At 39.7% G+C, this 19670-nt stretch overlaps 1 protein-coding gene across 1 annotated transcript; it reads left to right on the top strand.

Annotated features, from left to right (window-relative positions):
- The first annotated feature begins 1021 nt into the window (after positions 1 to 1021).
- Positions 1022 to 11066, top strand: LOC105916760 (sodium-dependent neutral amino acid transporter B(0)AT1). Its single transcript, XM_012851375.3, has 12 exons — positions 1022 to 1420; positions 1913 to 2053; positions 3426 to 3563; positions 3684 to 3865; positions 3979 to 4089; positions 6062 to 6174; positions 6250 to 6378; positions 6454 to 6610; positions 6699 to 6903; positions 7000 to 7159; positions 9854 to 10016; positions 10171 to 11066. Exons 1-12 carry the CDS (start codon positions 1222 to 1224, stop codon positions 10378 to 10380), a joined length of 1908 nt encoding a protein of 635 aa, XP_012706829.2. The 5' UTR covers positions 1022 to 1221; the 3' UTR covers positions 10381 to 11066.
- Positions 11067 to 19670: the final 8604 nt, after the last annotated feature.

Here is a 19670-nt window from a genome sequence, read left to right as displayed (position 1 = left end):
AGAAGGGCTGTGGGGCGACAATAACGAGAAATTCAGACCAAAGCGTTGCAGTTCTACGCATTTAAAAGCATGATACGGCCCCTTTAAGCACACCAGTTGCTTGTAGAACCAGTTTAGCTAGTTCACTGGTGAATTCAGACACCTGTTTTTGCACAGCTCAGTTAAAATTTAGATGTAGCATTTTTAATTAAGTTGAGATCCGGACTTTAACCGGGCCTTTCCAAGACTTTTACTCTCGCTCAGACATTCCAATGTAGACTTGCTTGCTGTGTTTTGACCAGATTTTGGTCATACTTCAGCTGTCCAACACATTGCTCAAATATGACTCTAAAATATTTTGGTGGGCTTAGGACCTAATGGTCAACTCAACGACTGCAAGGCGTCCGGGTCCTGTGTCAGGAAAACAGACCCAAACCATCAACCTCCCATCACTGTTCTTAACAGCTAGTATGAGGTATTTGAGCTGATAATTAATTTTTTTTGTACGTTTTGCATTCAAACACTAAAAATGACATGCTCAAAAAGACGTGTTGGACTTTACCCTGCAAAAACGTCCAAAGAATGAACATTATGGTTCACAACCTTCAATATGTCTTTTTATAAACTTGCTCAGTCTTCAGTTAACTGTTGCAATACAAAGAGACACAAACAAATATTTAAATGTGCTAAATTGGTTGTACAAAGAATTACAATACTGGTGAGTCTAAATGAGTGCAGTGACTGTGTTGAAACACAATATTTGTTGTGTTTTCTTTCAAAACTTGTGGTTAAAGAAGATAAAACACACAAATTTCTTTAAATTGCTTTTGGTTCCTCTACGACTAGCTTTCATAAACCCTTGAAGCACAAACTCATCAGAGGGAAAACACAGCTGACAGCAGCTCTGTGATGCATTAACCATTATCAATGAGGTTGTACTTTTTTTTTTCCGGACAAACCTGCTGACATTGCATAATGCGACACATGCAGTAATGAGCTACTGATAACTGCGGCTTAGGTGCCAGATGTGACGGCGAATACTTCAGCGACCCTTTCAAGGACTCTCAGAAGGGGCAGAGGACTCGGAGGGAGAGAGTCGGCAACTGTTTACACAGAAGAGGCAGTTTTCAGGAAGGACACAGTAGCCGGAGGGTTCGCAAAAGTAACAAGTGGTATCAGACTGAGATTTAGAGGCTACATTTTTGAATTTCGTGTCCAGGGAAATTTACAAAAACTGCCACCATGAAACTCAAGCTACCAAACCCAGGACTGGAAGACAGAATCCCTTCTCACGAAGACCTGGAGAGGATGGAGACGGAAGAGGCTGGGGACAGACCCCAATGGGACAACAAAGCTCAGTATCTGCTCACCTGTGTGGGCTTCTGTGTGGGGCTAGGGAACGTCTGGCGGTTCCCGTACCTGTGTCAAAGTCATGGGGGAGGTAAGAAGAAATTAGTCGTAATGATTTTAGCAGAAATTAATTAAATTTGCTCTTTTTCAAGGGATTTTAAGAATTATGTTATATGTTCATGAAAAAGATATAGTATAAAGTGTCAAAAATACCTTTTAAGACAAGTTTTACAGCGTTTTTTTTCATGAGCAATACGTTTTTGTATTAAATAAAGTGTTTTTTATTCTCAGTCAGGAAAAATTAGACCTCTGAGAAATACATATACCTTGTAAATTTATACGTAATGAAACAAAAGCAATTGATCAGATTTCTTCCTTTGGAACAATAATGTGAAAGGCTCATAAAGTGTCTTTTTACGGGTTTGTACAACCTGTGCTCTTTATTGTTTATGGCTGTTTTAATGAGATTTCTTGTTTGTGCAACCTACTGCTAATTATTTACTCCAGTGTTAAAAAGCAACAAAAATACTGTGAACTGCATTTCTCTTTAGAAAAATACAAAATGTGAATGTTTTACTTCCAGGAGCGTTCATGATCCCGTTCCTCATCCTGCTGGTTCTGGAGGGAATCCCACTGCTGCACTTAGAGTTCGCCATCGGTCAGCGTCTGAGGAAGGGCAGCGTGGGCGTATGGAGGTCCATCAATCCTTACCTGACTGGAGTTGGTGTGTATAGAAAACCCAGTAAAGCAACAGAAAACATGTTTTTTTTTTTTGTTTTTTTTTGCTGTTTTTAAGAAAGCTGAATAGCTTGAAGGAATTCCAGGGCAACACCCCCTTCATCATTCAAAACCTCTGTTTCACATGTTTTCATCCCTTACTTTGTCAATGTACTTAAACCATTTCATACCTATTTCTTTCCATTGGTATTTAGGTATTTTTGATAAATTTGAGGGACAAATTTTCATTAAAATGCCAAAATATCAAGTTTAATTTAATAAGATGGTGTATTATTTTCAGAAGATTTTCTATTTCATAGTATTTACATTAAATATTATTCTGACTATCAATTAAATCACTTTACTGTAAAGATAACATGCTTTATCAAATAAAAACAAAAACTGAACAGCCTATCAATTTATTCACAGCAGACTACAGGCAGGTTATAAAAAATAAATAAATAAAAAAAATTAAAAATCAGGAAATTAGTGGCTGTCGGTCCAATACATATATGGCAGCTATTTTTGAATAGCCTGAAAAGCCTGGCAATAAAATATCTAAAGTACAAATCTACTAAATGACAAAGGGAAGAAATTGCCTGGACCTCATCATGAACAACATTCTAGTTTGGTAGTTTGCATATTCATCCTGACTGAAACTTGAAATTGTAAATGTTAAGTGTTTTTTACTTTTGAGCGCTGGAGACAGGCACAAGTCCTGCCAAAACCCAGCAAGGATTGAATGGACGGATGGATATAAATAAACATTTGCTCTTTCACATAAAGAGTATTGTTTTATATTATGTAACTTAATCAGTAATTTGTCAGTTTTACCTTAGTGAATTATAAGAACTCCCTGTGTTTTCACACATGTAATCATTTTAAAAAGTTTTAAAATAATTACATTTGTGAATGATTAAAAATGTTGAAAAAGAGACATTCAATTCTGTCTCTCTGGCGTTCCTTGCCAACGCAAGGCCTCAGTCAATCGTTCCCCCAAAATGTTTTTTAAGTGTATGTGATGGACAGTTGTACTGGAACTGAATTTTCGATTGCAATGCAAATTGTAGTTGACAATAAAATTGATTGATTGATTGATTGATTGATTGATTGATTGATTGATTGATTGATTGATTGATTAAAATGGATTCTTGATTTTACATTAAAGGTGTTCCTTTTTAAAGTAGCAACATCTATACTGCAACTACGGAGCTTTACTTTGACAGTAACATGGCCATTCATGCTTCAAAAAAATCTTGCTCGCTGCTGTATTTTTACTTTGCACAATTTTTACCATACTACCATGATAGGTTAAAATAGTCAATGGAGTAACAGCAGTATATAATGTTGCGATTCCTTTCCCTTTTATTTGCTTTCAGGCATTGCGTCTATGCTTGTGTCTTGTTTCGTGGGTTTGTACTACAACACCATCATGGCCTGGATCATGTGGTATCTCTTCAACTCCTTTCAAAATCCTCTGCCCTGGAGCCAGTGTCCACTCAATGCTAACAAGACAGGTAGGGCTGGAGAACCCATTTGCTTTTATTGCGCAGGGTAAAATGTTTCCTGCCAAGCTTGTTGACACTTGGTTTCCATCTGACTGATCTTGAATTTTATCGCCCATCGCCTCATTTAAGGATATGTTGAGGAGTGTGCCCGAAGCAGCACTGTCGACTACTTCTGGTACAGAGAAACTCTGAACACTTCAACAGCTATTGATGATGCTGGAGGTCTGCAGTGGTGGGTGGTTCTATCCCTCGTTGCTGCTTGGACTCTGCTTTACGTCTGCTGCATCAGGGGCATTGAGACAACTGGAAAGGTTTGAAGGCCACATTTTATCTGAAAAAAAAAAAAAAAAAAACTTCTGCTGGAATGATTCCAATACCACTGTTCAAACATCCATAATTTACATGGTAACCATTCTTTTTAAAGGCTGTGTACGTCACCTCCACTCTGCCATATCTCGTCCTCACCATCTTTCTCATCAGGGGACTGACTCTCAAAGGCTCTATAGATGGAATCAAGTTCCTCTTCACACCTGACGTAAGCAGTGTCATTGCTTGTTAATTAAAAAAAATGTCTGAGCGTTTCTAAACATCTAGTGACAGGCTTTCTGTGACAGGAATGGTTGCAAGTCTAACTTTTCCTGGGACTGTATTGATGTAACTGCTTTTTGACAATGATAGCATTCTATAGACCTAGTTCCACCGACACTAGCTCACCCTGCTGGGCTCTTCCCTACTCGGTCTAACTTTGTGTTTGTGTTTTGACCGGCCTAGAAACGCCTGGGACAGGGAAATGTCTCCAGTGGGTGGTTTTAGCCCCCGTTCCCTCTGACCCACGCCAGTTTGAGACATTGACACTTTTAATATATCCGTGAGTAAAAAGGTAGATGATGAAAAAATGAATCCTCAAGAATAAAAACATAAACGAAATAAAAAATACAAATAATGTTTGTATATCCAAGATCGTCTTGGATATTTTTGAAGGATAAAGTAATCCACCGGGATAAATATCTGGATCGCACATCTGCTTAAACTAATAATAAAAATGTACAACTTGGTATGAGAACTTTTGCCTCAGCTATGGCGGGAGCGAGAAGAATACGTTACTAGCTTAAAATATTTTTTAAAACAGTGAAATTATTTCTTTAGGTTTGATTTTGTGCTGATTCCCCCGGCTGCAGGTTGTTGTGTCAATGGGAAGAGGTTTCAGGCATTCCCCCAAGTGTGAGCTGCTTTCAGTAGACACCACTGCTCCCCCCCCTCCGGCAGTTCTCTGTCTGAAAGGCAGACAGCCGCTGCCTTCTACTGCATGAGGTGACTAGATGGTCACTTCAGAGACAAAAAGTGTGTGTAAAATGAGAGAAAGCCTAGATAAATTTGAGGATCTGATACACTGTGCCTGGAAATAGAAAGCTGAAGTGTCGTTTCTCTTTTCTTTTGTTTCCTTCAGCCGTGGTTCTTGGTTTGTAATAGTACGATAATATTTTGGTTTGAACCTCTCCATTCATATTGGTCTTTACCGTTAATGTTGTTGCTCTCCAGTTTTTTCTGGACTTGAAAACAGCATCCTGTTATCCTGCATGCCAGCAAAGTATGTAGAAAATGAACTTAACAAACACAGCATATTTTATGGCTTATTTCCCCGCGTATGTATCTGTTTACAAAGATACGGGTTGCCACCTGCAACCTTATATTACAGGATGGCCATAAAAGTACTATTAATCTTATCTTACTCCTGGAAATCAGTATTTTCAGAGATGCCCGGCTTTTCCTCATCCCTATGATAATCGGAATCTACAGTAATAGTCCCAGGGCGGGTATAAACAAACGGTAACTATCAAATGATAAAAAGAGACAATTAGAAAGGTCTCTGTCACCAAACTTAGTTCCAAAACTGATAGAGTCTGATAATGTACACACTCAAAGACGAATATCATCATATCTATAATAAGCCGAACCAATGTATTGGTAACTAACTGGTACTGGTCATTTCCACTCTTTGCCATTTGTATCTGTGTATTGTTTTGATCATGTTGTACCTGACTTTTTTCTCTGTAAACTGATCCTACTTTCACAGGTCATTTTGTACCAACTGTTTGTCAATTTGTACCCAATTTAGGTACATTTCCAACCCGCCAACCTGAAAGTTAACAATTTAAAGTAACTTTTTAAAATTCCACTTGTACTCCTCAGCATCCAAAAGAAGGCAGTCATACTGCACAAGAGTCAGCAGGCCCCCAACAGTTTTGACTCAGAACCAAATAAAATAGGAAGAAAATTGGTAACCTTAAATCACTCAGAAAGAAATGCCACTAATATCAATTCACATATGCATTCATTGGCAGTTACTTCTCAAACTTTTTTTTCTGGTTGTGTGTTGTCTCCTTGAAGGTAGATATAGATATACCTTCAAACCTAATCCTTAAAGCCAAGGACCAAATAACATTCAATAACATTCTTAGAAGTAATAGTAATAGTAATAGTAATAGTATTACTTTATATTTTTTCAGGTAAATGAATTAATCAATCCTTCAACCTGGCTGGATGCAGGAGCCCAAGTATTCTACTCCTTTTCCCTGGCTTTTGGAGGTCTCATCTCCTTCTCCAGTTACAACTCTGTGCAGTAAGTGAGCTTCAAAACAACAGAGCATTTTCTCCAGTCAATCTCACGCAGCATCCTTCAAAATGTTCTTTGCAGCAACAACTGTGAGCAGGACGCTGTTCTCATCTCCATCATCAACGGTTGCACCTCCGTGTACTCAGCAACGGTTATCTACTCCATCATCGGCTTCAGGGCCACAGAGAAATATGATGACTGCATGGGAGGGTGAGTTAAATATTTCAAAACTAAGCTTGTATCATTCGTATGGGACTCAACTGATGCTAAGATCTATTTTGACAGCAATATCTTGAAGCTTATGAACGCTTTTAACTACCCGGAGAACAACATCACTCAAAGCAACTACGACCAAGTTCTGACTCACCTCAATCACACAAATCCGGACATCATCCAAGGATTGCACTTACAGACCTGCGATTTGCAGACTTTCCTTAGTCAGGTAAAAAAGTGATTGTATTCCTTCATTTATTAAAAGTAATGTCTTACATGGTATTGTAGCTGATATATGGTGGCCTGTATTTCTTCAGGGTGTGGAAGGAACAGGATTGGCCTTTATCGTGTTCACGGAGGCCATCATAAAGATGCCAGTTTCTCCTCTGTGGTCTGTCCTTTTCTTTGTCATGCTCTTCTGTCTCGGCCTCTCAACTATGTTTGGGAACATCGAGGGTCTTATATCTCCTCTGATGGATCTCAAAGTTCTACCCAGGTCTTGGCCCAAAGAAGTAATAAGTGGTACTTGGTCTTGTATTTTCTATTATCCTTTTAAAGCACACTTTCTCCATTAACAATCCAACAACAAGAGTGTAACAAACTGCATTGTGTTTTCAGGTATGACATGTGCCATATCTTTAGCTTTTGGACTCATATTTGCTCTTCGATCTGGGAACTACTGGTTGGCTCTTTTTGACAACTTTGCAGGCTCCATACCCCTTCTAGTGATCGGATTTTTTGAAATGATTGCTGTTGTCTACATCTATGGCATTGACAGGTGAGTCACAGACAGACAATTGCAACATCTCCTTTAATTAATATTTATAGGATGGGATATTAGAGGTTTGTCCACAGCCACAACATTTAAATTTAAGAGGGGTACTGTACACCCTACACAGGGTGGAAAATGAAATCATCCATAGGTTGTATTGTTGAGTTTAGTGCAATAATCTTTAGGCCTTGATCTTTCCAAATAGACAGCTAGGAGAGAATCAAATGGATGGGAGAACCAGGGTAACAACAACAACCATGACAAACGAAACAGAACAGAAATAATAATGATAGTAATAATGTTAAAAATATTCAGTCTCATCTCTTATCTAATCAATTAGCAAGTCAAATTGTTAAATTGGGGATTATATAATTTCCTGAATCAAGTAATTAACCTGACCAGTGAGATTGATAATGTGTAGCACTCTACGTTCTGCATATTATCAATCTGGGACTGCTTCTATCGAATCTGTTTGAGAAAGTAGCAGAACTCTCCAAGCTGATTTGGTGAAGCGACATCTAGTGCCCGCCTACCAAAGGTTGGTTTTAGCCAATCATGGTATCAAATTAAAACGTAAGCAGCAGGCATCATGTGAAACCACAAGAAGGCAAGATAGTCAAAGCACTTCTTGCTGCTCTTCTTTCAAAGAAGAAATCGTGAATTCTGACAAATCAGATGTGATAGCAGCAGCTACATATACGTCCTCCTGCGCTGCCATTTTTATGTTGGTTCGGCTGTGGGCTCGTCAGCTCTTGCTCGCACTGGTATGTCCGGCCTCAAATAAAAATACTGCAACGTTATTGGCCCGAACCATTTTTGGTTCAGACACAACCGGTTGAAGCCAGAGAGGTACAAGGTTGGATTCTTGTGTGTTTGTGACTACAACTATTGACTTGTGAGGTAAATTGAGGCCATTAAAGTTTTGCAACATGGTCGCCATCTTTAAAACTGATCTGAACTATTAGTCTTATATTCTTAAAGATACAGCATTTTCATAGTTTAATGAAGTCAACGAGGAACTACCAATTAGCATTCCATCACATGGAGATAATGCAGAGGCCCATTTTCTCTAAGCCGCTGTTCAAAATAGTATAGACAAGAGAGCACGGCTTTTAAGTGAGGCTGATGTATTGTGATCTTCATAATTCAGGAAATGGCTACATGGCTAAATTTGACCCTCTATACAGTCAGAGCAACAGTTTAATAAAGGTTAAAACAACTGGAACAACAAACTTGGCTGGGGCAAGAGATTATGCTTATCTTCATCTCAAAAGATCACCATTAGATTATGCATTTTTATAGTTCTATACTATGCTACTGCAATAAAGTATTCATTCACTATAAGGTGTCTTACAATACTTGATGAGGTGTAACCTAACATCAGTTTACAGGAATAAGCCAACATTGTTGCAGTTGCATGCTTAAACCCCTAACTTCATCAACCAACAGGGCTGCAAATAGGGGTGTGTGGATTTTTAGTCAAATTGAAGTTGCTACACTTTCAGCGAGACATGTTTTTTTAAAGCTTAAATACATGCTGCTCATAAAAACAAGAGCAATTTACATTTTTGTTTTGAAAGAAGAAAAGAAATGATGGTCCATTTGTCCCATTAAGTTTACACAGTAGACTCAGAAGAAATGCTTATTAGTAGAGCTGACTACAAACAAAACCTGATGAAAAACCTCAAGTAACCTACTACCACATTAAATTTGTTTGTGTGTGACTGTTATTGGCACTTGGTTGAAAAAAGAAACAGCAGCAGGGTGAACATTCGAACCATGAAAACTGTTCACATCTGCATTTGTGCTTCAGATAAAGCGAGCTTAGTTTACAGGCTACTTCAAAAACAGTCTATTTAATCTGGATTACATTATATAATTTCTAGTTCTAAATTTAAATTATACTTGATAAAACACCTTGCTAGGTTTGTGAAAACAGAAAAAGGTTTCAATATTTTTTGGGCATTAGGAGCATATTAGAATTAGACAAGCATATATATATATATATAGAGCAGCAAAAACGAGCATTGGATTATTACCTAAAATGGGTATTCTGATTAATTCAAACTGCCTATTCAACTTTACTGTCAACAATAAGGCCTCTGTGAGGTAATTAAAATTTTCTATTTTTATTTTTGGGGTGAGCGGGTACATGTGAGAGGAATGATGCACACCGTGTATCATTACAATGGCCAAAGTCAAAAGTACTGTCATAAAAAAGAGGCTAAGAAGGGTTCCAGACAATGCTGATGTCTGATATTCCGTCGGATGGTTTTACAGTTCAAACAAAGCAGGAAATAGCAGAGTGATATATTTCGTCCTCGGAGTGGAGATAACGTGTCAGAGTCATCAGAGGAGAGATAAGAAAAAGTACAGAATGTGTCTTGTGGCAAATTGGGGAATGTTGGTAAAAAATATCTTGCTGTCCCAACACGTGTTATGAGGTCAGAAAACTTGTATTTTTAGCTGAAACCAAGAATCTATTAATAGCCAATACACATGTAAATATTTTTACATATTACGTCTTATTTTTATTCAAAAACTAATAGTGAATGCGTTGCTGACTGTATCTAAATCTATCTGTTGAACATTTAAACCCACATGTTTCCTGAGATATTTTAGTGAATAAAACAATAAGGTCAAACTTTATTACTTCTGACACACGACTCATTGCATATTTCTTTTATTGCTTTTGAACAGGTTTAATAAGGACCTTGAGTTTATGATTGGCCACAAACCCAATATCTTCTGGCAAGCAACGTGGAGGGTGATCAGCCCCGTCATCATGATTTTCATCCTGATTTTTTACTTTGTCACCCAAATCACAAAGAAATTCACCTATCTGGTCTGGGACGAGGAAGCGGTATGTTTGGCACTACACTTCTAAAATTCAAATATTACAAAAATGCAGAGTGAAAGGTATCCACAAAGGGAAACTTTCCCTGACTAAATTGTCTTTCCATTAATTGTGTTCACAGACAAATGTGGTTCTAATAAATCTTTTGCTTTGCCTGTAGGAGAGCTTCCCCACCCTTGCAGAACGCCCCTACCCATCTTGGATTTATGTCATCATCTTCATCCTGGCTGGAGTTCCCAGTTTAGCCATCCCATTCTTTGCCCTTTACAAGTTAATACAGAGGAAATGCTGCAAAAAGAAAGATTACGTCGACAATACAGTGGACACTATCTCTGCCAAAATACAAATGAATGACAAAATAAAGTTTTAGATAAATGTACTTATTTTTAGATATTTAATATCAAGGGACTTGTAAATTATGTTTATTTGACTTTTCTGCTGCTTTGTAATGATACAACACTATGCTGATGACTGACTGTTATCGTGTAAAGGCAGAGTCAAAGGCTGATACATACTCCCAAAGAACAGAGACATTTTTCTCTCTGCGATGGCTGCAAGAACAAGAACAAAGTTACACTGCCTTTCTATTTCTCTGACACCACGCAAAAAAAGTTTTGACAAGAATATCCACCAAGAACGAGCTGCAAGAACAGAATGACAATTTTTTTTTTCTTGCACCCTAAAGAGAGACGGCAAATTTCTCTGTTCTTGCACAGTATGTAGAGGGTCTTAGGTTTTACTGCTTTCGGATAGAAAGAAACATCCCACGATGATATCCATTGACTGGGGTAGACTGAGTGCATATTAAAGTTTTATTTCAGGATTGGGAATAATACACCTACAGTAGAAACTATGAATCTATTTTGTAAGCTGATTTGGGTTTTACACAGCTTGGTAGGCAACTTGGAGTTAAGTCTATTCCCCAGGGGCACATCAACATATGACGAGAGGAAGCCGGAACTGCACCCACAACTTTCTAATTGCAAGACAAGTATTCTACCCACTAAGTCACAATCACCTAAATATAGTTCTCCTTAAGATTTTTTTTTTTTTTTTTTTACCAACTATTTCAAAAATTTTGTGCAGTGTCTGCATGTTCCTCCCATGTTTACTTTGTGTATTCTGGACATTTGTCCATGTGTGGTAGAGCTGCAATCTACCCTGAGGGTACCTAACCCTTTTCACATTGGGAACTGGATCTGGGGTCTGGCCCAATAAAAGATTAATAATGTATCAACCATGGGTGAGTGGATGAAATTGTTTGTGATTTATCACTTAATATTGCTTAGGTGATTAAAAACTAAGAAATGTTGAATGTTTGCCCAAAAATCAGTAACAATATTTCTGAGTCATCCCAGTTTACTCTATGTCAGTAACTCAAAGTTCAAAAAATCAAATAATTTGCAGAGGAGAAGGCTGACGTTTTATATTTGAAAGTAATCCTTAAAGTACACAAAAACCTTTCCAGTACTGGAAACTTTATTTTGACTATATATATATATATATATATATATATATATATATATATATATATATATATATATATATATATATATATATATATATATATATATATATATATATATATATTCAACTCATTGTTTAAGAATACAATATATGTTGTGTTCATTCAGTTTTTCTTTACTTTTTGGGGAATTGAATTTTGTATTAAATAATAGTTTGGACCTATGTTGTTGACAATGCAAATCAAAATTAGTATCCTCTTTATTTGCACATTGGAGGTTTGTGTGCTAACCCAATATGCAGAAGTGTAGTTCCAACTGTATACAACAGCTAAACCTAATAGCTGAGCTAAGTTTGTTAAACACTTTGTTCAAGTTAAAATTTAAAAAATGTTTAACCATATTTTGAGAGTAAAGATCATAAGTTAAGAAATATCAAGGTTCACATTAAGCTGGATGGCCGTTTTTCTTGTAACTTGAACACCAAAATATATTAATAAGACAGATATTCAATAAGCCTATTTCTGGGTCCAACTATTCTTTTAAGATTTTGTTTGATTTAGTTTTTCATTATATATAAATGACTTTCTTAATAATGTTATACATGAACATCAGCAGATTAATTACTTCTAGTTCACACGTTTGAACACTATTTGATGTTTTACGTTTTTCAATTGCAAAAAAAGTAATATCACTCTGAGAGGGGCTTTCTTTATTTTTCCACTGCTTTACCAGAATTAGGTCCTGTGATAAAACTTTGTAAGTTGTATGTATATTGCTGCATTGCTTTTACTATTGATATGACATGTATATACTGTACTAATCCAGATTTAAGTTCTTAAATAAAATATACAAAACACAATGATATGGTTGTCATTTACAGTGAGCTGTGTGCAGTTCTGGGTTTCGTGGATCCATGCACTCTTCCTCTCTGCAGTGTGTGATTGGCGGGTGTGTCTCTACAGGTGTTCAGCATCTACTCCTCATTAGTGGAGCTTTATAAGGAGCTGGAGCCAGAGGTACTAATTAGTGATGGTGAGATGAGGCCTCGTGAGGCATTGAATCACTTGCTTTAGCAAAGGGTTCAGCTCACTAAGTTTCATTTGGACATGAAACCACCCTCTGGCTGAGTACATAACAGTCAGCAATATAATATGCTTACATGTGTTTTTATCCTTTAGGGCCCTTGGAAATTACCAATAAAAATTAATAGCCATTTATTTCTCTTATGGTTATCACATGTGCAGCTGATGTGTACCGGCAGTCGAAGTGGCAGGCGGCTCGGCTGGTCGCCGAGGCAAAAACTCGGGCGTGGGAAGAGTTCGGAGAGGCCATGGAGAAAGACTTCCGTACGGCTTCGAAGCGATTCTGGTCCACTATCCGGCGTCTCAGGAGGGGGAAGCAGTGCATTACCAACACTGTTTGCAGTGGGGGTGGTGTGCTGCTGACCTCGACTCGGGACGTCGTGTTTCAGTGGGCGGAATACTTCGAAGACCTCTTCAATCCCACCAACACGTCTTCCATTGAGGAAGCAGAGCCTGAGGACTCTGGGTCGGGTTCTCCCATCTCTGGTGCTGAGGTTGCCGAGGTTGTTAAAAAGCTCCTCGGTGGCAAGGCCCCGGGGGTGGATGAGATTTGCCCTGAGCACCTTAAGGCTCTGGATGTTGTGGGGCTGTGTTGGTTAACGCGGCTCTGCAACATTGCGTGGACATCGGGGGCAGTTCCCCTGGATTGGCAGACTGGGGTGGTGGTTCCCACTATTTAAAAAGGGGGACCTGAGAGTGTGTTCCAACTACAGGGGAATCACACTCTTAAGCCTCCCTGGTAAGGTCTATTCAGGGGTTCTGGAAAGGAGGGTCCGTCGGATAGTTGAATCTCAGATTCAGGAAGAGCAGTGTGGTTTTCGTCCTGGCCGTGGAACACTGGACCAGCTCTATACCCTCAGCAGGATTCTGGAGGGGGCATGGGAGTTTGCCCAACCAGTCTACATGTGCTTTGTGGATCTGGAGAAGGCATTCGACCGTGTCCCCCGAGGGATCCTGTGGGAGGTACTCCGGGAGTATGAAGTACCGGGCCGTTTAATAAGGGCTGTCAGGTCCCGGTACGACCGGTGTCAGAGTCTGGTCCGCATTGCCGGCAGTAAGTCGGACTCGTTTCCGGTGAGAGTTGGACTCCGCCAAGGTTGCCCTTTGTCACCGATTCTGTTCATAACTTTTATGGACAGAATTTCTAGGCGCAGCCAAGGTGTTGAGGGGATCCGTTTTGGTGGCCTTAGGATTGCGTCTCTGCTATTCGCGGATGACGTGGTCCTATTGGCTTCATCAGAGCGTGATCTACAGCTCTCACTGGAGCGGTTTGCAGCCGAGTGCGAAGCGGCCGGGATGAAAATCAGTGCCTCCAAATCCGAGACCATGGTCTTGAACCGGAAAAGGGTAGAGTGCCTTCTCCAGGTTGGGGAGGATGTGCTGCCCCTAGTGGAGGAGTTCAAGTATCTTGGGGTCTTGTTCACGAATGAGGGGAAGATTCAATTCAATTCAATTCAATTCAATTTTATTTATATAGCGCCAAATCATGAAACATGTCATCTCAAGGCACTTTACAAAGTCAAGTTCAATCATATTATACAGATTGGGTCAGATTATACAGATTGGTCAAAAATGTCCTATATAAGGAAACCAGTTGATTGCATCAAAGTCCCGACAAGCAGCATTCACTCCTGGGGAAGCGTAGAGCCACAGGAAGAGTCATCTGCATTGTACATGGCTTTGCTGCAATCCCTCATACTGAGCAAGCATGAAGCGACAGTGGGAAGAAAAACCACCCATTAGCGGGAAGGAAAAACCTCCGGCAGAACCGGGCTCAGTATGAACGGTCATCTGCCTCGACCGACTGGGGTTACAGAAGACAGAACAGAGACACAACAAGAGAAACGAAAAAGCACAGAAGCACACATTGATCTAGTAATCTGTTCTACATTAGATGGTAGTAGCGGGTGAGCCGTCTTCTCTGGATGATGTCACAGTTAACAGAACGCCAGACCAGGTGTACCTACTATGAAGAGAAAAGAGAGAGAACAGAAAGTTAAAGCAGAAATGACAACACATAATGCATAATTGAAGAACAGTAGAACTCAATAGAGTGAGAAAATTAGATCCTGATATACTCCAGTAGCCTAAGCCTATAGCAGTAAAACTATAAAGGTAGCTGAGAGTAACATGAGCCACTAGTTATAATTTTTGTCAAAAAGAAAAGTTTTAAGCCTAGTCTTAAAAGTAGACAGGGTGTCTGCCTCACGGACCAAAACTGGGAGTTGGTTCCACAGGAGAGGAGCCTGATAGCTAAAGGATCTGCCTCCCATTCTACTTTTAGAGACTCTAGGAACCACCAGCAGACCTGCAGTCTGAGAGCGAAGTGCTCTGTTAGGAACATACGGGGTAATCAGAGCTCTGATATATGATGGAGTTTGATTATTAAGGGCTTTATACGTTAGAAGAAGAATTTTAAATTCTATTCTTGATTTAACAGGAAGCCAATGAAGGGAAGCTAAAATTGGAGAAATATGATCCCTCTTGTTGATTTTCATCAGAACTCTTGCTGCAGCATTTTGGATCAGCTGAAGGCTTTGAACTGCATTTTGTGGACTTCCTGATAGTAAAGAATTACAATAGTCCAGCCTTGAAGTAACAAATGCATGGACTAGTTTTTCAGCATCACTCCTGGACAGAATGTTTCTAATTTTGGCGATATTCCGGAGGTGAAAAAAGGAAACTCTAGAAACCTGTTTAATATGGGATTTAAATGACATGTCTTGGTCGAAAATAACACCAATATTTTTTACTTTATTACCAGAGGCCAGGTTAATGCCACCCAGATTAAGTGATTGGTTAAGAAGTTTATTTTTTGAGGACTCTGGCCCAAAGATTACAACTTCGGTCTTGTCAGAATTTAGATGCAGGAAATTTAAAGTCATCCAGCTTTTGATGTCATCAAGACATGACTGCAGTCGAAGTAATTGATTGGATTCATCAGGATTTATGGATAAATATAGCTGAGTATCATCAGCATAACAGTGGAAATTTATCCCATGCTGTCTGATAATTTTGCCTATCGGAAGCATATATATAGTAAAGAGAATTGGTCCAAGGACTGAACCCTGTGGTACTCCACAGGTGACCCTAGAGTTTGAGGAAGATTTATTATTAACATGAACAAATTGGAATCTGTCTGACAGATAAGATTTAAACCAGCCTAATGCTTTCCCCTTAATCACTACAGTATGTTCAAGTCTTTGTAGGAGAATATTGTGATCAACTGTATCAAACGCAGCACTGAGATCTAACAGGACAAGTATAGACACAAGTCCATTATCTGAGGCCATGAGAATATCATTAGGTGACCTTCACCAGAGCTGTTTCGGTGCTATGATGAGCTCTGAAGCCTGACTGAAACTCCTCAAGTAGGTCATTACTTTGTAAATGTTCACAAAGTTGATTAGCAACTACTTTCTCAAGAATTTTAGATAAGACAAGAAGATTAGATATAGGTCTGTAATTTACTAACTCATCTTGATCAAGAGAAGGTTTCTTAAGTAAAGGTTTAATAACAGCTACTTTCAAAACCTCTGGTACATATCCATTTACTAAGGATAGATTAATCATGTCTAAAATAGTGCCACTGATCAAAGGGAATATGTCCTTAAACAACTTGGTTGGGATTGGGTCTAACATACAGGTAGAAGGTTTAGATGAAGCTAAAATTTTAGATAGCTCAGAAAGCTCTACTGCTTCTAAACAGTTCAAACACTGCAGCAGATTCTAAAGATTCATCCAATGCTGCCTCACTTACCCTGAGGACGAGGTAATCATGTTTGGGAGGATGCGAATTATTTTATTTTTAATGGCATCAATTTTATTTATGAAGAATCCCATAAAATCATTACTACTAAGAGCTAAGGGAATGGATGGATCAACAGAGCTGTGGCTCTGGGTAAGTTTGGCAACTGTACTAAAGAGAAATCTAGGATTATTTTTATTCTCTTCAATTAATGATGAAAAATATGCTGCTCTAACTCTGCGGAGGGTCTTGTTATACAACAATAGTCTGTCCCTCCAGATTAAGTAGGATTCCTCTTGGTGTGTAGAGCGCCATTTTCTCTCCAATTTCCTAACATTGTGCTTTAAGGAACGCAGCTCTGAATTAAACCAAGGAGCCAGCTTCCTGTGAATAATCACCTTCTTTTTCAAGGGAGCTACATTGTCTAATGCAGAACGCAATGAGGAAGTCACATTGTTAGCAAAGGTATCGATTTGTGAATGGGAAGAAACAGCAATGCTGCCATCTACAGGGCATTTCTGCAATACTGAGGATATTAAAAAGGGGACAGACTCTTTAAGTTTTGATACAGCATTATCCGATAAAAATCTACTATAATGGAACCCTCTTTTGGGGGTGGAGAACTCAGTTAGATTAAACTCAAATGTTATTAAAAAATGATCAGACAGGACAGGGTTGTGAGAGAATACTGTTAATTCTTCACAATCAATGCCATATGTCAGAACAAGGTCTAAAGTATGGAGCCGAGAGTGCGTCGGTTCATGCACATTTTGAGCAAAACCAATTGAATCTAGGATAGTTTTAAAGGCTACACTAAGGTTATCACATTCAGTGTCAACATGGATGTTAAAATCACCCACTATAATAACCTTATCAGTATTTAACACCAAATCAGATAAGAAATCTGACAACTCATCCAAAAACTGAGTGTAAGGGCCTGGTGGACGATACAAAACAACAAACAGAAGAGGTTTTATTGCTTTGCAGTTTGGATGAGGGAAACTGAGGGTTAAATGTTCAAAAGAACTGTAATTATTAGTTGGCCTGGGACTAATTAATAAATCAGACTGAAAGATAGTTGCCACTCCTCCTCCTCTTCCCACAGATCTGGGAATGTGGAAATTTGAATAACTGGAGGGGGTTGACTCATTTATACTAACGTAGTCCTCTTGTAGCCAGGTTTCTGTGAGACAAAACAAATCAATCTGATTATCAGAAATCAATTCATTAACTAACAAAGTCTTCGGAGGGAGATGGAGCGGGAGATCGACAGGCGGATTGGTGCAGCGTCTGCTGTGAAGGGGGCGCTGTACCGATCCGTTGTGGTGAAGAGAGAGCTGAGCCAAAAGGCGAAGCTCTCGATTTACCGGTCGATCTACATTCCTACCCTCATCTATAGTCACGAGCTTTGGGTCGTGACCGAAAGAACGAGATCCCGGATACAAGCGGCTGAAATGAGTTTTCTCCGTAGTGTGTCTGGGCTCTCTCTTAGAGATAGGGTGAGGAGCTCAGTCATCCGGGGAGGACTCAGAGTAGAGCCGCTGCTCCTCCTCGTCGAGAGGAGCCAGTTGAGGTGGCTCGGGCATCTGGTCAGGATACCTCCTGGACGCCTCCCTGGTGAGGTGTTCCGGGCACGTCCCACCGGGAGGAGGCCCAGGGGAAGACCCTGGACACGCTGGAGGGACTATGTCTCCCGGCTGGCCTGGGAACGCCTTGGGATTCCTCCTGAGGAGCTGGCCCAAGTGGCTGGGGAGAGGGGCGTCTGGGCCTCCCTACTGAAGCTGCTGCCCCTGCGACCCGACCCTGGATAAGCGGAAGAAGACGGACGGACGGACGGAGATGAGGCCTCGTGAGGCATTGAACCACTTGCTTTAGCAAAGGGTTCAGCTCACTAAGTTTCATTTGGACATGAAACCACCCTCTGGCTGAGTACATAACAGTCAGCAATATAATATGCTTATATGTGTTTTTATCCTTTAGGGCCCTTGGAAATTACCAATAAAAATGAATAGCCATTAATTTCTCTTATGGTTATCACATGTGCAAAATCAAACGTTTTTAACATGGCCTGTGTGTAATTTTTCTAAAAAAAAAAAAAAAAAAAAGCAGGCAATGTATGTTTATCTGTCAGTTTAATGAAATGGCAGGGCTTAAGCAGACAGAAAGAGAAAATAGTTGAGGAATTTGGAAGAGGGCACTGGATATGCTTGTGCAACTTGGACAAGGAAGTGCAAAACAGGAGATTTTGTTAAGACATACGAGTTTTTCAACAGTGGGCGAAACGCTCGCATAGAAGCCTGGAGCTGGCATTGTGTTGCTTCTTATCTCCAGTCTACAGTGCCCTTATTATCCACTTGTCTGGCTTCTCTTGTGACTCCTCCTGGTCTTTTCCTGGTCCCTGCCAAATACCATGATCTCCAGCGAGTCCTCAGTAAGGACATAGCCATGTCTTTTCTACCTCAACACCCCTATGACTGCGCTATTGACCTCCTTCCTGGCGCTCCCTTACCATTTGGCCACCTATATCCCTTGTCCAAGTCTGAGCGTGAGTCTATGGCGAAAAAAATCAACAATTCATTAAAGGCTGGTATTATTAGAACATCCTCGCCCCTGTCAGAGCAGCAATTTTCTTTGTGGAAAAGAAAGATGGTTCTCAACGACCCAGCATTGACTACCGAGGCCTTAATCTTATCAGAGTAAAGAACAAGTACTCTTTGCCACTCCTTGCTTCTGTCTTCAATTCTGTGCTTCTGTCTTTTCCAAGCTCGACCTCTGTTATGCGTACCATTTGATCAGGATCAGGAATGGTGATGAATAGAAGACGACTTTTAAGACTCCTACTGGGCACATTGAATGTTTGGTGATGCCATTTCAACTCACCAATGCCCCAGCCATTTTTCAGGCTTTAGTTAGCAACCTCTTGAGAGACTTTATCAATGTATTTGTTTTATTCTACCTATGACGTACTGATTTTCTTCAAGAACCTCAAAGGAAACAGATTACATGTTCGTCAGGTCCCCCTACGAAAATCACATTTTTGTGAAAGCTGAAAAATGTGAATTCAGCTTTCTGTCTCCTCCATAACCTTTATTGGATTTGTTTTTCAGGGTGGACAGGTGAAGACAGATCCCAACAAGGTTAAAGCAGTCATTGACTGTCATACCCCTACTTCCAGGAAACACCTACAGCAATTTTTGTGCTTAGTCAATTTTTACAGATGTTTCATAAAGAACTTCCGTCTCATTGCAGTGCCTCTCTCCACACTCACATCTATTAAAAATTACATTCTCCTGGACTCCTGCAGCCAAGGATGCATTCCAGTCACTTAAGAAGAGTTTCTACCAGGCACCCATCCTCCTTCATT

The sequence above is a fragment of the Fundulus heteroclitus genome, chromosome 13 (assembly GCF_011125445.2).
Source record: "Fundulus heteroclitus isolate FHET01 chromosome 13, MU-UCD_Fhet_4.1, whole genome shotgun sequence".
Classification (NCBI taxonomy): Eukaryota; Metazoa; Chordata; class Actinopteri; order Cyprinodontiformes; family Fundulidae; genus Fundulus; species Fundulus heteroclitus.
Note: the sequence above shows the minus strand (reverse complement) of the source record. Positions and strands in the feature narration are given on the sequence as shown.